The 19,925-nt window shown below is 41.7% G+C and overlaps 1 protein-coding gene and 1 long non-coding RNA gene across 3 annotated transcripts in view; one reads left to right on the top strand and one right to left on the bottom strand.

Moving 5' to 3' along the window:
* Positions 1-19,925, bottom strand: part of LOC115147751 (CD97 antigen) — a 132,367-nt gene that overhangs the window by 59,559 nt on the left and 52,883 nt on the right. Inside the window, exon 1 of one of the 2 annotated variants that reach the window (XM_029690044.1) lies at positions 54-393. The exons of the other annotated variant lie outside the window; for it this stretch is intronic. Coding sequence (XP_029545904.1) covers positions 54-84 — 31 coding nt within the window. The 5' untranslated portion in view covers positions 85-393. Of the gene's footprint in view, positions 1-53; positions 394-19,925 lie in introns of those variants that run through there. 2 annotated transcript variants of the gene reach the window in all.
* LOC115147753 (uncharacterized) lies at positions 13,541-13,791 on the top strand. The gene is made up of 2 exons (XR_003866492.1): positions 13,541-13,596; positions 13,714-13,791. It is a non-coding gene; the product is annotated as an uncharacterized LOC115147753 (long non-coding RNA).

Here is a 19,925-nt window from a genome sequence, read left to right as displayed (position 1 = left end):
ACGCACAAACACACAGATAGTCAGGTTCCAAAGATATACAAGGTTAGACTCACCCAGAATAAGTAGAAGAGTTCTGGTCCCCATCTCAAAGACAGACTGGTATTATATCCACACCAGACAACTAGTAGGATCCTAATAAAACTAGTCCCACAAGAAGAATCAGTCTGAGATTAAATCTGCTTTACAGTTGAATTCAGATTGAAGAAAATCCCAGTTTAACAAGGTTTTTATTCTGTATGGTCCACGGTGATAACATGAACAGAAGAAAAATAAATAAAATATTCCCTCTCTTTTGGCGAGACAACTCTCAGTGTGAGCCACATGGAGTTAGAAAACAACTATAATGCTCTCCTCTCCTCTCCCTCTTTCTGTTAGAGAACGCCTCCTCTCTAGTTTCACACTCTTCTCCTTTCTCTCTGTTTCACCCTTATCTCTCTCTCTCTCCTTGTTCTCTTTTTCTGTTTCAACTCTTCTTCTCTCCTTCCCCCTCTCTGTTTTTCACCTTATCTCTCTCTCTTTCCTTCCTCTCCCTCTCTTTCTCTCTCTCTCTCTTATTTCACACTCTCCCTCTATCTGTTTCACACTACCCCTCTCTGTTTTTCACCTTATCTCTCTCTCTCCCTCTCTCTCTCCTTCTCTCACTCTTTCTAATTCACCCCTTTCTCTCTTCTTCTTCTTATCTTTCTCTCCCTCTTTCTTCTTCCTTTTCATCTCTCCTTCACCCTCTCTTTCTCTCATCATCTCTCCTTCCCCCTCTCTTTCTCTCATCATCTCTCCTTCCCTCTCTCTCTCATCATCTCTCCTTCCCTCTCTTTCTCTCATCATCTCTCCTTCCCTCTCTCTCTCTCATCATCTCTCCTTCTCCCTCTCTTTCTCTCATCATCTCTCCTTCCCTCTCTCTCTCTCATCATCTCTCCTTCCCTCTCTCTCTCTCATCATCTCTCCTTCACCCTCTCTCTCTCTCATCATCTCTCCTTCCCTCTCTCTCTCTCATCATCTCTCCTTCCCTCTTTCTCTCATCATCTCTCCTTCCCCCTCTCTCTCTCATCATCTCTCCTTCCCTCTCTCTCTCATCATCTCTCCTTCCCTCTCTCTCTCTCATCATCTCTCCTTCACCCTCTCTCTCTCTCATCATCTCTCCTTCCCTCTCTCTCTCTCATCATCTCTCCTTCCCTCTTTCTCTCATCATCTCTCCTTCCCCCTCTCTTTCTCTCATCATCTCTCCTTCCCCCTCTTTCTCTCATCATCTCTCCTTCTCTCTCTCTTTCTCTCATCATCTCTCCTTCTCTCTCTCTTTCTCTCATCATCTCTCCTTCCCCCTCTCTCTCTCTCATCATCTCTCCTTCCCTCTCTCTCTCATCATCTCTCCTTCCCTCTCTCTCTCTCTCATCATCTCTCCTTCCCCCTCTCTTTCTCTCATCATCTCTCCTTCCCCCTCTCTCTCATCATCTCTCCTTCCCCCTCTCTCTCTCATCATCTCTCCTTCCCTCTCTCTCTCATCATCTCTCCTTCCCCCTCTCTTTCTCTCATCATCTCTCCTTCCCCCTCTTTCTCTCATCATCTCTCCTTCTCTCTCTCTTTCTCTCATCATCTCTCCTTCTCTCTCTCTTTCTCTCATCATCTCTCCTTCCCCCTCTCTCTTTCTCTCATCATCTCTCCTTCCCTCTCTCTCTCTCATCATCTCTCCTTCCCTCTTTCTCTCATCATCTCTCCTTCCCCCTCTCTCTCTCATCATCTCTCCTTCCCTCTCTCTCTCATCATCTCTCCTTCCCTCTCTTTCTCTCATCATCTCTCCTTCACCCTCTTTCTCTCATCATCTCTCCTTCCCCCTCTCTTTCTCTCATCATCTCTCCTTCCCTCTCTCTCTCTCATCATCTCTCCTTCCCTCTCTCTCTCTCATCATCTCTCCTTCACCCTCTCTCTCTCTCATCATCTCTCCTTCCCCCTCTCTTTCTCTCATCATCTCTCCTTCACCCTCTTTCTCTCATCATCTCTCCTTCCCCCTCTCTTTCTCTCATCATCTCTCCTTCCCTCTCTCTCTCTCATCATCTCTCCTTCCCTCTCTCTCTCTCATCATCTCTCCTTCACCCTCTCTCTCTCTCATCATCTCTCCTTCCCTCTCTCTCTCTCATCATCTCTCCTTCCCTCTCTCTCTCTCATCATCTCTCCTTCCCTCTCTCTCTCTCATCATCTCTCCTTCCCTCTCTCTCTCTCATCATCTCTCCTTCACCCTCTCTCTCTCTCATCATCTCTCCTTCCCTCTCTCTCTCTCATCATCTCTCCTTCCCTCTCTCTCTCTCATCATCTCTCCTTCCCTCTCTCTTTCTCTCCACATCTTCTGATTAGTGTATATTATTCCCTTCACATACTACTTGTCTCTTTCTAGTTCCCTCTCTTATTCTTGACATGGGAATTAGGTTTACTCATTCACTGCTCAGTTCTCTCTCTCTCTCTCCCTTTCTGTCTCTCTCTCTCAGACTTCTCTGAATAGTCTATATAGAGCACCAATAGTCAAAAGTAGTTCACTGTAGGGAATAGGGTGCATTTGGGACACATACAATATATAAATTACTGATCGCCATGGGATATTGGCCTACTGGTAATATTAAGCCTGTTATTGGACCAGAATGTATTCTTTCTGATGTCACAGTGTAAAGTGTTCCAACAAGAGGAAACCTATCAACAAAAGCATGTGGGATTGTTACTATTCTACTGATCTACATGTTGCTGCCAATACAGGGATCTACTGTATAGAAAGTGAAGTAGGACAGAAGTCATTAGAGAAGGGATCTACTGTATAGAAAGTGAAGTAGGACAGAAGTCATTAGAGAAGGGATCTACTGTATAGAAAGTGAAGTAGGACAGAAGTCATTAGAGAAGGGATATACTGTATAGAAAGTGAAGTAGGACAGAAGTCATTAGAGAAGGGATATACTGTATAGAAAGTGAAGTAGGACAGAAGACATTAGAGAAGGGATCTACTGTATAGAAAGTGAAGTAGGACAGAAGTCATTAGAGAAGGGATCTACTGTATAGAAAGTGAAGTAGGACAGAAGTCATTAGAGAAGGGATGTACTGTATAGAAAGTGAAGTAGGACAGAAGTCATTAGAGAAGGGATCTACTGTATAGAAAGTGAAGTAGGACAGAAGTCATTAGAGAAGGGATGTACTGTATAGAAAGTGAAGTAGGACAGATACATTAGAGAAGGGATCTACTGTATAGAAAGTGAAGTAGGACAGATACATTAGAGAAGGGATCTACTGTATAGAAAGTGAAGTAGGACAGAAGACATTAGAGAAGGGATGTACTGTATAGAAAGTGAAGTAGGACAGATACATTAGAGAAGGGATCTACTGTATAGAAAGTGAAGTAGGACAGATACATTAGAGAAGGGATCTACTGTATAGAAAGTGAAGTAGGACAGAAGTCATTAGAGAAGGGATCTACTGTATAGAAAGTGAAGTAGGACAGAAGACATTAGAGAAGGGATCTACTGTATAGAAAGTGAAGTAGGACAGAAGACATTAGAGAAGGGATATACTGTATAGAAAACATACAACATTGAATGTAGACATTGTTTAGATTATTTTAAGACTCTACTTTATCTCCATGGTTAAGCTGAGACCAAGGTCTAGGTTGGAACCTTAAAGGGGCAGCCTGGGATCCATAAAGCAACAAACCGGTCATCCCACCACTTGTTGTGGTTAACAGCTGAGGGATGGGACTGGAGGAATTTAACCACTCTCAAAATCATAGACGGAGCTCTGGATGGAAGGACTGACCATCCATGAGATCAACATGATAGTTTTAACCATGTTTTAAACCTTTACATCATGTACAAACAATGGAGTAAAACAAGCTTATAGTTGGGGTTCTGATGGGGAATGACAGTTGGCCTGGTCACAAGACAGTTTAAAGTAAATATTCTACAATGTTCTGATGGGGAACAACAGTTGGCCTGGTCACAAGACAGTTTTAAGTAAATATTCTTCAATGTTCTGATGGGGAACGACAGTTCACCTGGTCACAAGACAGTTTTAAGTTATATTCTACAATGTTCTGATGGGGAACGACAGTTGACCTGGTCACAAGACAGTTTTAAGTAATATTCTTCAATGTTCTGATGGGGAACGACTGTTGACCTGGTCACAAGACAGTTTTAAGTAATATTCTACAATGTTCTGATGGGGAACGACAGTTGACCTGGTCACAAGACAGTTTTAAGTAAATATTCTTCAATGTTTTGATGGGGAACGACAGTTGGCCTGGTCACAAGACAGTTTTAAGTTATATTCTTAATGTTCTGATGGGGAACGACATTTGACCTGGTCACAAGGCAGTTTTAAGTTATATTCTTCAAGAACCAAGGGCTATAAATCACTAATTTAAAAGTAAAAAAACTGGATGTACCAATCCTGGATGGCCCCTTTAAGTTAGGTTTTGGTTTGGCTAAGCTGATCCTAGATCTGTGCCTAAGGACAACCTCTCCAATGACTGAACTGTACAGTAATTTACTGTATTCTGATCCTAGATCTGTGCCTAAGGACAACCTCTCCAATGACTGAACTGTACAGTAATTTACTGTATTCTGATCCTAGATCTGTGCCTAAGGACAACCTCTACAATGACTTAACTGTACAGTAATTTACTGTATTCTGATCCTAGATCTGTGCCTAAGGACAACCTCTACAATGACTGAACTGTACAGTCATTTTCTGTGTTCTGATCCTAGATCTGTGCCTAAGGACCACTAACATGGCAGAACTGTACAGTAATTTACTGTATTTTGATCCTAGATGTGAGCCTAAGGACCTCTACAATGGCAGAACTGTACAGTACATTGTTACTACTTTATTCCTAAACCTATACAACTATTGAAACAACTTTAACCCAACACCTAGCAACCTCATCAAGCTGTTCAGATCTCTTGGCGTAACGGCTAATGTGTTAGGTTAACAGTTGCTGGATCCAGGTTTAAGTCCAGGTCAGGATTGCTACACTATATTTTGTTGGCCAGTAATAAACGAACCAATGGTTTTAAGATGGAGCCATGAGTGACAATCCCTGTTGGAGAATCTGGATTTCCTGTTTATTCCCTTCTGATTCTGGGAAAACTTCCAACTGGGATTTCTAAAAAACCTGTTGATAAATGCTGTTTTTGATAGAAGCAGTGCAAATGTTGACAACACATCTTATATTATCTCATTATATACATAGAGGTGGCCATGGTAACACTTGATAATAACTATCATCAAAAAACCTTTTAACGATTTATAAACTCTTAACAACTATATTGTAAACATTTATCAACATTTATAAGAATGTATAAGCATTACCAGCCTTCCAATTCCATAAGAATTTACAACATTTATAATAATTTATTATAATACATTTAAGCCTACTAGAAAGTGTGCCCTCAGGCCTGGAGGGAAGCAAAAATCTTTCCGCTTCTTAAGAATAGTAAAGCCCCCTTCAAAAGGCCGACCAATCAACCTGTTACCAACCCTTTGTTAACTTTTGAAAAAAATTGTGTTTGACCAGATACAATGCGTTTTTACAGTAAACAAATTGACAACAGACTTTCAGCACGCTTACAGGGAAGAACATTCAATAAGCACAGCACTTACACAAATTACTGATTGGCTGAGAGAAATTGATGATTGAAAGATTGTAGGGGCTGTTTTGTTAGACTTCAGTGTGGCTTTTGACATTATTGATCATCGTCTGCTGTTGGAAAAACATAAGTGTTATGGCTTTACACCCCCTGCTATATTGTGGATAAAGAGTTACCTGTCTAACAGAACACAGAGGGTGTTCTTTAATGGAAGCCTCTAGAACATAATCCAGGTAGAATCAGGAATTCTAGGCCCCTTACTTTTTAAAATGTTTAGTAATGACATCAAATCAAATGTTATTTGTCACACAATACAACAGGTGTAGTAGACCTTACAGTGAAATGCTTACTTACAAGACCTAACCAACAATGCTGTTTAAATTTTTTTTATAAAAAAATACCTAACAAAAATATGAATAAGAAATAAAAGTAATAAATAATTAAAGAGCAGCAGTGAAATAACAATAGCAAGGCTATATACAGGGGGCACCGGTATAGACTCAATGTGCGGGGGCACCAGTTAGTCGAGGTAATTGAGGGAGGTAAATTAAAGTGACTATTCATAGATAATAACAAAGAGTAGTAGCAGTGTAAAAGGGGGGGGGGCAATGCAAATAGTCTGGGAAGCCATTTGATTAGATGTTCAGTAGTCTTACGGCTTGGGGAAGAAGCTGTTTAGAAGCCTCTTGGACCCAGACTTGGTGCTCCGGTACCACTTGCCTTGCGGTAGCAGAGAGAACAGTCCATGACTAGGGTGGCTGGAGTCTTTGACAATTTTTAGGGCCTTCCTCTGACACCGCCTGGTATAGAGGTCCTGGATGGCAGGAAGCTTGGTCCCAGTAATGTACTGGGCCGTACTCACTCCCCTCTGTAGTGCCTTGTGGTCGGAGGCCGAGCAGTTGACATACTTTTGAGTAAAGCCAGTGTGTCTATGCATGAGGATGACTCAACACTATATATGTCAGCTACTACAGTGACTGCAACACTTAACAAAGAGCTGCAGTTAGTTACAAAATGTGTGGCAAGGAAAATCCCTTCTAAGTCCACAGAGAGCTAACACTAATAATATGTGTGTCAAACCTTCCTGGCTCAAAGTGGAGGAGAGATTGACTTCCTCAATACTTGTATTTATGAGACGAATGGATATTTTGAAAGCACCGAGCCATCTGTTTGAACTACTGGCACAAAGCTCGTACACCCATGCATACCCCACAAGACATGCCACCAGAGGTCTCTTCACTGTCCCCAAGTCCAGAACAGACAATTGGAGGCACACAGTACTACATAGAGCCATGACTACATGGAACTCTATTCCACATCAAGTAACTAATGCAAACAGTAAAATTAGATTTAAAAAACAGATAAAAATAAAACTTATGGAAGAGCGAAACTGTGAAGCAACACAAACATAAGCACAGACACTCATACACACAATAACTTACGCACTATACACACACGTACAAATACATTTTGTGTTGTAGATATGTGGTAGTGGAGTAGGGGCCTGAGGGCAACACTTAGTGTGTTGTGAAATCTGTTGTGAATGTTTTGTAATGTTTTTAAACTGCTTTAATGTTGCTGGACCACAGGGAGTGTAGCTGCTGCCTTGGCTGGAACTAATGGGGATCCTTAATAAATACAAGTACAACACATCACAATACACACCACAACACAACACATACAAATGAAAACTGCCACATCCTTATCATGCTCATAGTAGATCCAAGTTGTTGCCATGGGTAACCATGTTTACCATCAGATACCAACTAACTAAGATACAAACGAAGACATGAAACAGAGAGGAAGTTGAGGTGGAGATAAAAACACCCAGAAACCCACAGCACACCAGTGATGAAATGTTACCATTGTAACCATCCTAGCACGCATCCCAAATGACACCCTATTATATAGTGCTCTATGGGCCCTGGTCTAATGTAGTGCACTATATAGGGAATAGGGCCCTGGTCTAATGTAGTGCACTATATAGGGAATAGGGTGTCATTTGGGCCTTAACACTAGAAAGAGGAAGCTGCCAGTGGCATAACCGTATCTACAGCAACAGAGGAAAGTCCCTACTGTAATATAAGCACCACACTCAGATCAGTTTATATAGTCCCTTACTGATCATCATTATCCAGGCTTACACAGTACAACTGAACCTAGACCTGTCCTTATGGGGCGGTTTGCACAACAGTAACCTCTGTTTGAGGAAGTAGCATGGGGATCAGTGAGGGTAGTGAACTCTCTAACAGTCTAGTTCAGGGGGTCAAACTCATTTTGCCAAGTGGGCTGCATTAGGTCTTCAACCTGGTCCGGAGGACCTCACTTAAAATGTAATATATTTCCTCGACATCCTTTTTTCTGAGATATCCATCGCTGTTTGACTGTCTAAATATAAGACACCTGTACCATGTCAGATATAGAATTGTATACCATTTCTATACATCTTTCTATACATCACAATTTCTATACACTTTCTATATATCACAATAGAGTGTAATATAACAAAAACGTTTAAAAGAGAAACACTGGATTTTTGGCATAAAAAATTATAAAAAAGTTGATTAATTATGAAATTATGAAAATTATTAAGAAACATTCCACCCTTGAGGCCACTACTCTCTCCTTTCTTCTGAAGTGTACACTCGTTCACTACTTCAAATCTAAAAGCATTTGATTGGTGGAGGCATGCTAGTGTGAGTTCAGTGAAGGAAAGTGACCAAGTGTACCCTTCACGAGAAAGGAGAGATTATTGGGATGCACCCCGAGTCTTAGTTCTGACGCATGCAAGACGATGTGGTGGGGTCACAGTTCAAACTGGTTTAGGGTACGGGGTCACGTTCAAGCCGGACTACAATGCAGTCGTTGCATTGCTTCAACCAATGGCTGCGTGCTACGTCGCTGTATTTGTATTTGTATTTATTCTGGATCCCCATTAGTTCCTGTCAAGTCAGCAGCTACTCTTCCTCTTCCAGCAAAATTAAGGCAATTTTAAAAACATTACAATATATTAATAACAGATTTCACAGCATATTAAGTGTGTGCCCTCAGGCCTCTTGCTCTTTCTTCTACCACTTATCTACAACACATGTTCTCTTGTGTTTATATGCATTTGTCTATGTTTGTGTTGCTTCACAGTCCCCGCTGTTCCATAAGGTGTATTTTTTTAATCAAATTTTACTATTGGCATCAGTTACTTGATGTGGAATAGAGTTCCATGTAGTCATGGCTCTATGTAGTACTGTGCTCCTCCCACAGTCTGTTCTGGACTTACAGCTCAGTCAGGCATCAGATTGCTGCTATGTCATGTGATGGGTACAGCTGTGAGTTCAGGCAGATGACTGGATTGGAATGCGCCCAAAAGATAGGGGTCATGGGGTTAGAGGTCAGGAATCGGGGGTTAGAGGTCAGAGGTCAGGGCTAGCATGGCCTCAGCCGTCTCATCTGTGCCAGGTGCAGTGCTGTTACCGTGGTTACTAAACCCTGACAGACAGGTGTATCGACCAGGTGTGTTTGTGCACATGCCCAGAGGGTCGTGCACCGAGGGAACCCACACACACTCATCCTCATCTGTAGTTGACACACACACACACACACAAGCTAAGCTGAGACCCACGCATCACACACACACACACACACACACACACACACACACACACACACACACACACACACACACACACACACACACACACACACACACACGAGCCTCTCACACGGCTGTTGCTATTTCTTCTACATGAATACATCAATACATATAATCACATTGACACAACTTACATAGAATAATATCATGGTATTTGTACAGTAGGTGATAACGGGGCATTCATAGCTGTTGCTACACTAGAGAGAGAGAGAGAGAGAGAGAGAGAGAGAGAGAGAGAGAGAGAGAGAGAGAGAGAGATTCACTCTGTTTTGTCCTCAATCATACAAAAAATATAGACAGTATGAAGTGATGTTTCCAGCAGAAGCAGTCAATCATTCAAGAGAAGACACACACATAATGGTACCCTCCTGTTGGATTAACCTTCACAGTGTCCAGCATAAGCAGAGAATCTGAAACCAGGTTCGCATTGGCAGTTGAAGCTCCCGATGGTGTTGAGGCAAATGGCGTTACTGGTACAAACACGTAGTTCCCCCTGGCACTCATTGAGGTCTGTAGAGAGATGGAAACATGGTGACAGAGCAGTGAATTTTTCTGTCCAAAAATGACGCAGAAAAATTAATCCATGCTTTTGTTACTTCTAGGCTCGACTACTGCAATGCTCTACTTTCCGGCTACCCGGATAAAGCACTAAACAAACTTCAGTTAGTGCTAAATACGGCTGCTAGAATCCTGACTAGAACCAAAAAATTTGATCATATTACTCCAGTGCTAGCTTCCCTACACTGGCTTCCTGTTAAGGCAAGGGCTGATTTCAAGGTTTTACTGCTAACCTACAAAGCATTACATGGGCTTGCTCCTACCTATCTTTCCGATTTGGTCCTGCCGTACATACCTACACGTACGCTACGGTCACAAGACGCAGGCCTCCTAATTGTCCCTAGAATTTCTAAGCAAACGGCTGGAGGTAGGGCTTTCTCCTATAGAGCTCCTGTTTTATGGAATGGTCTGCCTACCCATGTGAGAGACGCAGACTCAGTCTCAACCTTTAAGTCTTTACTGAAGACTTATCTCTTCAGTAGGTCCTATGATTAAGTATAGTCTGGCCCAGGAGTGTGAAGGTGAACAGAAAGGCTGGAGCAACGAACCGCCCTTGCTGTCTCTGCCTTGTCGGTTCCCCTCTTCCCACTGGGATTCTCTGCCTCTAACCCTTTTACAGGGGCTGAGTCACTGACTTACTGGTGTTCTTCCATGCCGTCCATGGGAGGGGTGCGTCACTTGAGTAGGTTGAGCCACTGACGTGGTCTTCCTGTCTGGGTTGGCGCCCCCCCTTGGGTTGTGCCGTGGCGGACATCTTTGTGGGCTATACTCGGCCTTGTCTTCGGACGGTAAGTTGGTGGTTGTAGATATCCCTCTAGTGGTGTGGGGGCTGTGCTTTGGCAAAGTGGGTGGGGTTATATCCTGCCTGTTTGGCCCTGTCCGGGGGTATCATCGGATGGGGCCACAGTGTCTTCTGATCCCTCCTGTCTCAGCCTCCAGTATTTATGCTGCAGTAGTTTATGTGTCGGGGGGCTAGGGTCAGTCTGTTACATCTGGAGTATTCTCTTGTCTTATCCGGTGTCCTGTGTGAATGTAAATATGCTCTCTCTAATTCTCTCTTTCTTTCTTTCTTTCTCTCGGAGGACCTGAGCCCTAGGACTACCTGGCATGATGACTCCTTGCTGTCCCCAGTCCCCAGTCCACCTGGCCATGCTGCTGCTCCAGTTTCAACTGTTCTGCCTGCGGCTACGGAACCCTGACCTGTTCACCGGACGTGCTTGTTGCACCCTCGACAATTACTATGATTATTATTATTTGACCATGCTGGTCATTTACGAACATTTTAACATCTTGACCATGTTCTGTTATAATATCCACCCGGCACAGCCAGAAGAGGACTGGCCACCGCTCATAGCCTGGTTCCTCTCTAGGTTTCTTCCTAGGTTTTTGGCCTTTCTCAGGAGTTTTTCCTAGGGAGTTTTTCCCAGCCACCGTGCTTCTTTCACATGCATTGCTTGCTGTTTGGGGTTTTAGGCTGGGTCTCTGTACAGCACTTTGAGATTTCAGCTGATGTACGAAGGGCTATATAAATAAATTTGATTTGATTTGATTTGATTTGAATGCCTAACCCTTCCTCCAGTGACACCCTAACCCATTCCTCCAGTGATTCCCTAACCTGTCCTCCAGTGATTCCCTAATCTCTCCTCCAGTGATTCCCTAACCTCTCCTCCAGTGATTCCCTAACCTCTCCCTCCATTGATTCCTTAACCTCTCCTCCAGGACCTCAAGACAGTGTGTATTCCACAACTAACGCAGCTAATTTAACATAATTTACATAGAATAATATCATTATCACCCCCCTCCCCACCTACACATAGAATAATATCATTATCACACCCCTCCCCACCTACACATAGAATAATATCATTATCACACCCCTCCCCACCTACACATAAAAATAATATCATTATCCACCCCCCTCCCCACCTACACATAGAATAATATCATGATCACCCCCCTCCCCAGCTACATATAGAATAATATCATTATCCACCCCCCTCCCCACCTACACATAGAATAATATCATGATCACCCCCCTCCCCAGCTACACATAGAATAATATCATTATCACCCTCCTCCCCACCTACACATAGAATAATATCATTATCACCCCCCTCCCCACCTACACATACAATAATATCATTATCCACCCCCCTAAACCACCTACACATAGAATCATATCATTATAACCCCCCTCCCCACCTACACATAGAATAATATCATTATCACCCCCCTCCCCACCTACACATATAATAATATCATTATCACCCCCCTCCCCACCTACACATAGACTAATATCATTATCCACCCCCCTCCCCACCTACAAATAGAATAATATCATTATCCACCCCCCTCCCCACCTACACATAGAATAATATCATTATCCACCCCCTCCCCACCTACACATAGAATAATATAATTATCCACCCCCCTAAACCACCTACACATAGAATAATATCATTATCCACCCCCCTCCCCACCTACAAATATAATAATATCATTATCACCCCCTCCCCACCTACACATAGAATAATATAATTATCACCCCCCTCCCCACCTACACATAGAATAATATCATTATCACCCCCTCCCCACCTACACATAGAATAATATCATTATCACCCCCCTCCTCACCTACACATAGAAGAATACCATTATAACCCCCCTCCTCACCTACACATAGAATAATATCATTATCAACCCCCTCCACACCTACACATACAATAATATCATTATCCACCCCCCTAAACCACCTACACATAGAATAATATCATTTTCACCCCCCTCCCCACCTACACATAGAATAATATCATTATCCACCCCCCTAAACCACCTACACATAGAATAATATCATTATCACCCCCCTCCCCACCTACACATAGACTAATATCATTATCACCCCCCTCCTCACCTACACATAGAATAATATCATTATCACCCCCCTCCCCACCTACACATATAATAATATCATTATCCACCCCCCTCCCCACCTACACATAGAATAATATCATTATCCACCCCCCTCCACACCTACACATAGAATAATATCATTATCCACCCCCCTCCCCACCTACACATAGAATAATATCATTATCCACCCCCCTCCCCACCTACACATAGAATAATATCATTATCACCCCCCTCTCCACCTACACATAGAATGATATCATTATCCACCCCCCTCCCCACCTACACATATAATAATATCATTATCACCCCCTCCCCACCTACACATAGAATAATATCATTATCTCCCACACCTACACATAGAATAATATCATTATCCACCCCCCTCCACACCTACACATAGAATAATGTCATTATCCACCCCCCTCCCCACCAATGTTTTGCTTTCACTGTAAAGCCTTTTTGAAATCGGACAGTGTGGTTAGATAAAGGAGAGTCTTGTCTTTAAAATGGTGTAAAATAGTCATATTGTTGAAAAATGGAAGGAGTTTGTATTTTGCGCCACGCCCATCATTGGATATTGGAGCAGGTGTTCCGCTAGCGGAACGTCTAGATGTAAGAGGTTTTAAGGAATACCTGGGATAGGATAAAGTACTCCTTCTAACCCCCCACCCCCCTCCCCCCCCAAAAAAAGATATAGATGTACTATTGTACAGTGGTTGTTCCAGTGGATATCATAAGGTGAATGCACCAATTTGTAAGTCGCTCTGGATAAGAGCGTCTGCTAAATGACGTAAATGTAATGTAAAATGATTGCCTTTTGAGCGGAATTCAGAGAGGGTCAAACGGCTGCGGCATGAGTATGTGGAGGTTTGTATTGTTCACTTTAGCACTTTGATGTTGCATACTGCACACATGACTTTTTTACATTGACTGTATACTAGACCTATCCTGAACTACACAATCTTGTCTTTCGCTGTATTTCAGGGAGTTTTGCAGATGGATGCTGAGGAAATCCTGCATGAATTCATATATATTGATGAGGCAGGGTTCAACCTCACAAAAGCAAGGAGAGGCAGAAATATCATTGGCCACAGGGCTATAATCAATGTCCCAGGGCAACGTGGGAGTCACATCACCCTTTGCGCTGCCATTTCACAGCATGGGGTTCTCCTCCGTCATGCCAAAATGGGCCCTTACAACACACCTCACATTCTCGCATTTTTGGACCGATTGCAGCACATCGTCACAGCAGGTAATGAAATGCACCAGATGCAACACACTGTCATCTGGGACAATGTGTCATTCCACCGCTCTGCTTTGGTCCAGAACTGGTTTCAACACCATCCACAGTTGACAGTACTATACCTTCCACCATACTCGCCGTTTCTAAACCCTATCAAATAGTTTTTCTCTGCATGGCGGTGGAAGGTTTACGATCTCCAGCCTCATTCAGGCCATGGAGGACGCCTGTGACCAAGTCGACGTCGCAGCTGTGCAAGGATGGATTCGACATTTAAGACGGTTCTTCCCGCGTTGTCTTGCTAATGAGGATATTGCTTGTGATGTTGATGAAATTCTCTGGCCAGATCCAGCTAGGCGAAGAGATAATGTATAGTATGTTTACTGTAGTATTTTCTGCACAATACTGTTTTCAAAATTGTGCTTAAAATATTGTAAGCTTAGGCTCTTTTAAGACAATGTGCACGTCCCAAATGACACCATATTCACTATATAGTGCACCATTAGTCAAAAGTAGTTCACTGTAGGGAATAGGGTGCCATTTGGGACACATCCAATATATCAATTAGTGATAGCCATGGGATATAGGCCTACTGGTAATACTAAGCCTGTTATTGGACCAGAATGTATTCTTTCTGATGTCACATTGTAAAGTGTTCAAACAAGAGGGAACCTATCAACAAAAGCATGTGGGATTGTTACTATTCTACTGATCTACATGTTGCTGCAAATACAGGGATCTACTGTATAGAAAGTGAAGTAGGACAGAAGTCATTAGAGAAGGGATATACTGTATAGAAAGTGAAGTAGGACAGAAGTCATTAGAAAAGGGATCTACTGTATAGAAAGTGAAGTAGGACAGAAGTCATTAGAGAAGGGATATACTGTATAGAAAGTGAAGTAGGTCAGAAGACATTAGAAAAGGGATCTACTGTATAGAAAGTGAAGTAGGTCAGAAGACATTAGAGAAGGGATCTCAGGCTGCCAATACAATGATATACTGTATAGAAAACATACAACATTGAATGTAGACTTTGTTTAGATTGTTTTAAGACTCTACTTTATCTCCATAGTTGAGCTGAGACCAAGGTCTAGGGTGGAACCTTAAAGGGGCAGCCTGGGATCCATAAAGCAACAAACCGGTCATCCCACCACTTGTTGTGGTTAACAGCTGAGGGATGGGACTGGAGGAATTTAACCACTCTCAAAATCACAGACGGAGCTCTGGATGCAAGGACTGACCATCCATGAGATCAACATGATAGTTTTAATCATGTTTTAAACCTTTACATCATGTACAAACAATGGAGTAAAACAAGCTTATAGTTGGGGTTCTGATGGGGAACGACAGTTGACCTGGTCACAAGACAGTTTTAAGAAATATTCTACAATGTTCTGATGGGGAACGATAGTTGACCTGGTTACAAGGCAGTTTTAAGTAATATTCTACAATGTTCTGATGGGGCACGACAGTTGACCTGGTCACAAGACAGTTTTAAGTTATATTCTACAAGAACCAAGAGCAATAAATCACTAAATTAAAAGTAAAAAAACTGGATGTACCAATCCTGGATGGCCCCTTTAAGTAAGGTTTTGGTTTGGGTAAGCTGATCCTAGATCTGTGCCTAAGGACAACCTCTCCAATGACTTAACTGTACAGTCATTTACTGTATTCTGATCCTAGATCTGTGCCTAAGAACCACTAACATGGCTGAACTGTACAGTAATTTACTGTGTTCTGATCCTAGATCTGTGCCTAAGGACCTCAACAATGGCAACACTGTACAGTTCATTGCTACTACTTTATTCTAAAACCTATGCAACTATTGAAACAACTTTAACCCAACACCTAGCAACCTCATCAAGCTGTTCGGATCTCTTGGCGTAACAGCTAATGTGTTAGGTTAACAGTTGCTGGACCCAGGTTTAAATCCTGAGTCCCCCCCCCCCCCCACTACATTTTGTTTGGCAGTAATAAACGAACAAAGAGTTTTAAAATGCAGCCATGAGTGACAATCCCTGTTGGAGAATCTGGATTTCCGGTTTATTCCCTCCTGATTCTGGGAATCTTCCCACTGGGATTTCTAAAAAACCTGTTGAGAAATGCTGATTTTGGACAGAGGCACTGCAAGTGTTCACAACAGGTATAGGTGGCCATGGTAACACTTGATAATAACTATCATGAATAAACCTTTTAACGATTTATAAACTCTTAACAACTATATTGTAAATATTTATCAACATTTATAAGAATGTATAAGCATTACCAGCCTTCCAATTCCATAAGAATTTACAACATTTATAATAATTTATTATAATACATTTAAGCCTACTAGAAAGTGTGCCCTCAGGCCTGGAGGGAAGCAAAAGTCTTTCCGCTTATTAAGAATAGTAAAGCCCCCTTCAAAAGGCCGACCAATCAACCTGTTACCAACCCTTTGTTAACTTTTGAAAAAAATGGTGTTTGACCAGATACAATGCGTTTTTACAGTAAACAAATTGACAACAGACTTTCAGCACGCTTACAGGGAAGAACATTCAATAAGCACAGCACTTACACAAATGACTGATGATTGGCTGAGAGAAATTGATGATAGAAAGGTTGTAGGGGCTGTTTTGTTAGACTTCAGTGTGGCTTTTGACATTATTGATCATAGTCTGCTGTTGGAAAAACACAAGTGTTATGGCTTTACACCCCCTGCTATATTGTGGATAAAGAGTTACCTGTCTAACAGAACACAGAGGGTGTTCTTTAATGGAAGCCTCTAGAACATAATCTAGGTAGAGTCAGGAATTCTAGGCCTTTACTTTTTTCAATTTTTACTGATGACATCAAATCAATTCAAATAGTATTTGTCACATGCACCGAATACAACAGGTGTAGTAGACCTTACAGTGAAATGCTTACTTACAAGCCCTAACCAACAATGCTGTTTAAAATAAACAAATAAATAAATACCTAAAAAAATATGAAGAAGAAATAAAAGTTATAAATAATTAAAGAGCAGCAGTAAAATAACAATAGCGGGCTATATACAGGGGGTACAGGTACAGAGTCAATGTGCGGGGGCACCGGTTAATCGAGGTAATTGATGGAGGTAGAGTTATTAACCTGTTGGGGCTAGGGGGCAGTATTTTCACGGCCGGATGAAAAACGTACCCAATTTTAACAGGTTACTACTACGGCCCAGAAAATAGAAGTATTAGTAGATTTGGATAGAAAACACTCTGAATGGTGCCTCTAAGTATAACAGAACTCATATGGCAGGCAAAAACCTGAGAAAAAAGACAAGCAGGAAATGAAAATGTTGTAGCTGTATTATTTGCATGTCATTGCCAATAAATCACACAGTGACAAAGGATTCATTTTGCACTTCCTACGGCTTCCACTAGATGTCAACGATCTTTATAAAGTTGTTTGAAGCGTCTATGATGAACAGAGACAGGATGACAAGGAAGGGAAGTTGACGTCCCTGGGATGTCGTCACCTCATTATTCCGCGCACATACGCGTTCATGTGTAGCGAGACCTTTTTCAAAACGTGTTTTAAGACACAGGAGAGGTCGGGTTGAAATATTACTGATGTTTCACGTTAAAAATGGACCAAAAGATTGATGCTAAACAACGTTTGACTTGTTTGAACGAACGTAAATAGATTTTTTTTTTACTTTTCGTCGTGACTTTCCCCTCCCATTTTGAGTAGCCTACCGAACGCGCTAACAACACGGAACAGCATGGAGTTATTTGGACATAAATTATGAACTTCATCGGAAAAAAACAACATTTGTTGTGGACCTGAGATTCCTGGAAGTGCCTTCTGATGAAGATTATTAAAGGTAAGGGAATATTGCTACTGTTATTTATGGTATTAGATGATTCCAACATAGCGGCTAGCTGTATAGCCTAGTGTATTTTTCTGACCAGAGTACTCAGATTATTGCAAAGTGTGCTTTCCCAGTAAAGTTATTTTGAAATCTGTCAATGCGGTTGCATTCAGAATGCAACCGTTATTCTTTGAATAAGAGTTTAATACTTTAACCACGTTTTATAATTAATATTTTTTGTAAATTCACTGGCAGTTTTGGGGAGACACATTCTCTCAACGACACGCGCCGATGTAAAATGCTGTTTTTGGATATAAATATGAACTTGATAGAACAAAAATGCATGTATTGTCTAACATAATGTCCTAGGAGTATCATCTGATGAAGATTGTCAAAGGTTAGTGCATAACCAGCTAAAATTTTCTGCTTTTGGTGACGCCTGTCCTTGAATTGAAAATGGATGTGTGTACTTTTTTGGCTATGTACTGTCCTAAAATAATCTAACTTTATGCTTTCGCCGAAAAGCCTCTTTGTCCGATTTTCAATTTGGTTCGATTAAGGAGATGTTTATCTTTTAAATGGTGTAAAATAGTTGATTGTTTGAGAAATTGAAATTATTCGATTTTTGATGTTTTGAATTTCCCGCCATGCTAGCAATCCCGTCACAGGGATAAGGTTACCCTCGATCCCCAAGTTAAAGTGGGGGGCAATGCAAATAGTCTGGGTAGCCATTTGATTAGATGTTCAGGAGTCTTACGTCTTGGGGGTAGAAGCTGTTTAGAAGCCTCTTGGACCTAGACTTGGTGCTCTGGTACCGTAGCAGAAAGAACAGACCATGACTAGGGTGGCTGGAATCTTTGACAATTTTTAGGGCCTTCCTCTGACACCGCCTGGTATAGAGGTCCAGGATGGCAGGAAGCTTGGTCCCAGTGATGTACAGGGCCGTACGCACTACCCTCTGTAGTGCCTTGTGGTCAGAGGCTGACCAGTTGCCATACTTTTGAGAAAAGCCAGTGTGTCTATGCATGCAGATGACTCAACACTATATATATTAGCTACTACAGTGACTGAAATGACTGCAACACTTAAAACTTCTTGGGGCTAGGGTGCAGTGTTTGCATGGCCGGATAAAAAACGTACCCGATTTAAACTGGTTACTACTCTTTTCCAGAAATGGAAATATGCATATAATTAGTATATGTGGATAGAAAACACTCTAAAGTTTCTAAAACTGTTTGAATGGTGTCTGTGAGTATAACAGAACTCATATGGCAAGCAAAAATCTGAGAGAAATCCTACCAGGAAGTGGAAATCTGGATGTGTGGGCTCTATTCAAGTCATTGTCTATTGAACACACCGTGACGTGGTAATCATTGTGCACTTCCTAAGGCTTCCACTAGATGTCGACATTCTTTCTAAAGTTGTTTGAGGCGTCTACGATGAACAGAGACCTTATGAGAGGGCTAGGAAGTTGGTGACCCAGCCCAAAACGTTTTTCAAGACACAGAAACCGTCCGGTTGAAATATTACTGAATCTTCACATTCTCAAGGCCCTAAAGATTGATGCTTTACAACGTTTGACATGTTTGAACGAACGTAAATATATTTTTTTGGACAGTTCGTCCTGAGATTTTCGGCGCGGTACCGACATTTTCAGTAGCTGAACGTAACACGCAAACAACATGGATTTATTTGGACATAAATTATGGATTATATTGAACAAAACAACATTTGTTGTGGACCTTGGCTTCCTGGAAGTGCCTTCTGATGAAGAGTACTAAAGGTAAGTGAATATTTATAATGCAATTTAATATTTTAGATGCTCCAAGATGGCGGCTATCTGTATTGTGTAGTGTATTTTTCTGAGCTCACTACTCCGATTATTGCAAAGTGTGCTATCCCAGTAAAGTTATTTTGAAATCTGTCAATGCGGTTACATTCAAGGGATGTTCTTCTATAATTCTTTGAATGACAGTTTAATATTTTATAAACGTTTTTGACGAGTAATTTTGTAAATTGTAGTGCTGATTCACCGAGGGAAAATATTTTATGAACGTCACGCCCCAATGTAAAATGCAGTTTTTATATATAAATATGAACTTTATCGAACAAAAAATGCATGTATTGTGTATC

The sequence above is a fragment of the Salmo trutta genome, chromosome 14 (genome assembly GCF_901001165.1).
Source record: "Salmo trutta chromosome 14, fSalTru1.1, whole genome shotgun sequence".
NCBI lineage: Eukaryota > Metazoa > Chordata > Actinopteri > Salmoniformes > Salmonidae > Salmo > Salmo trutta.
Note: the sequence above shows the minus strand (reverse complement) of the source record. Positions and strands in the feature narration are given on the sequence as shown.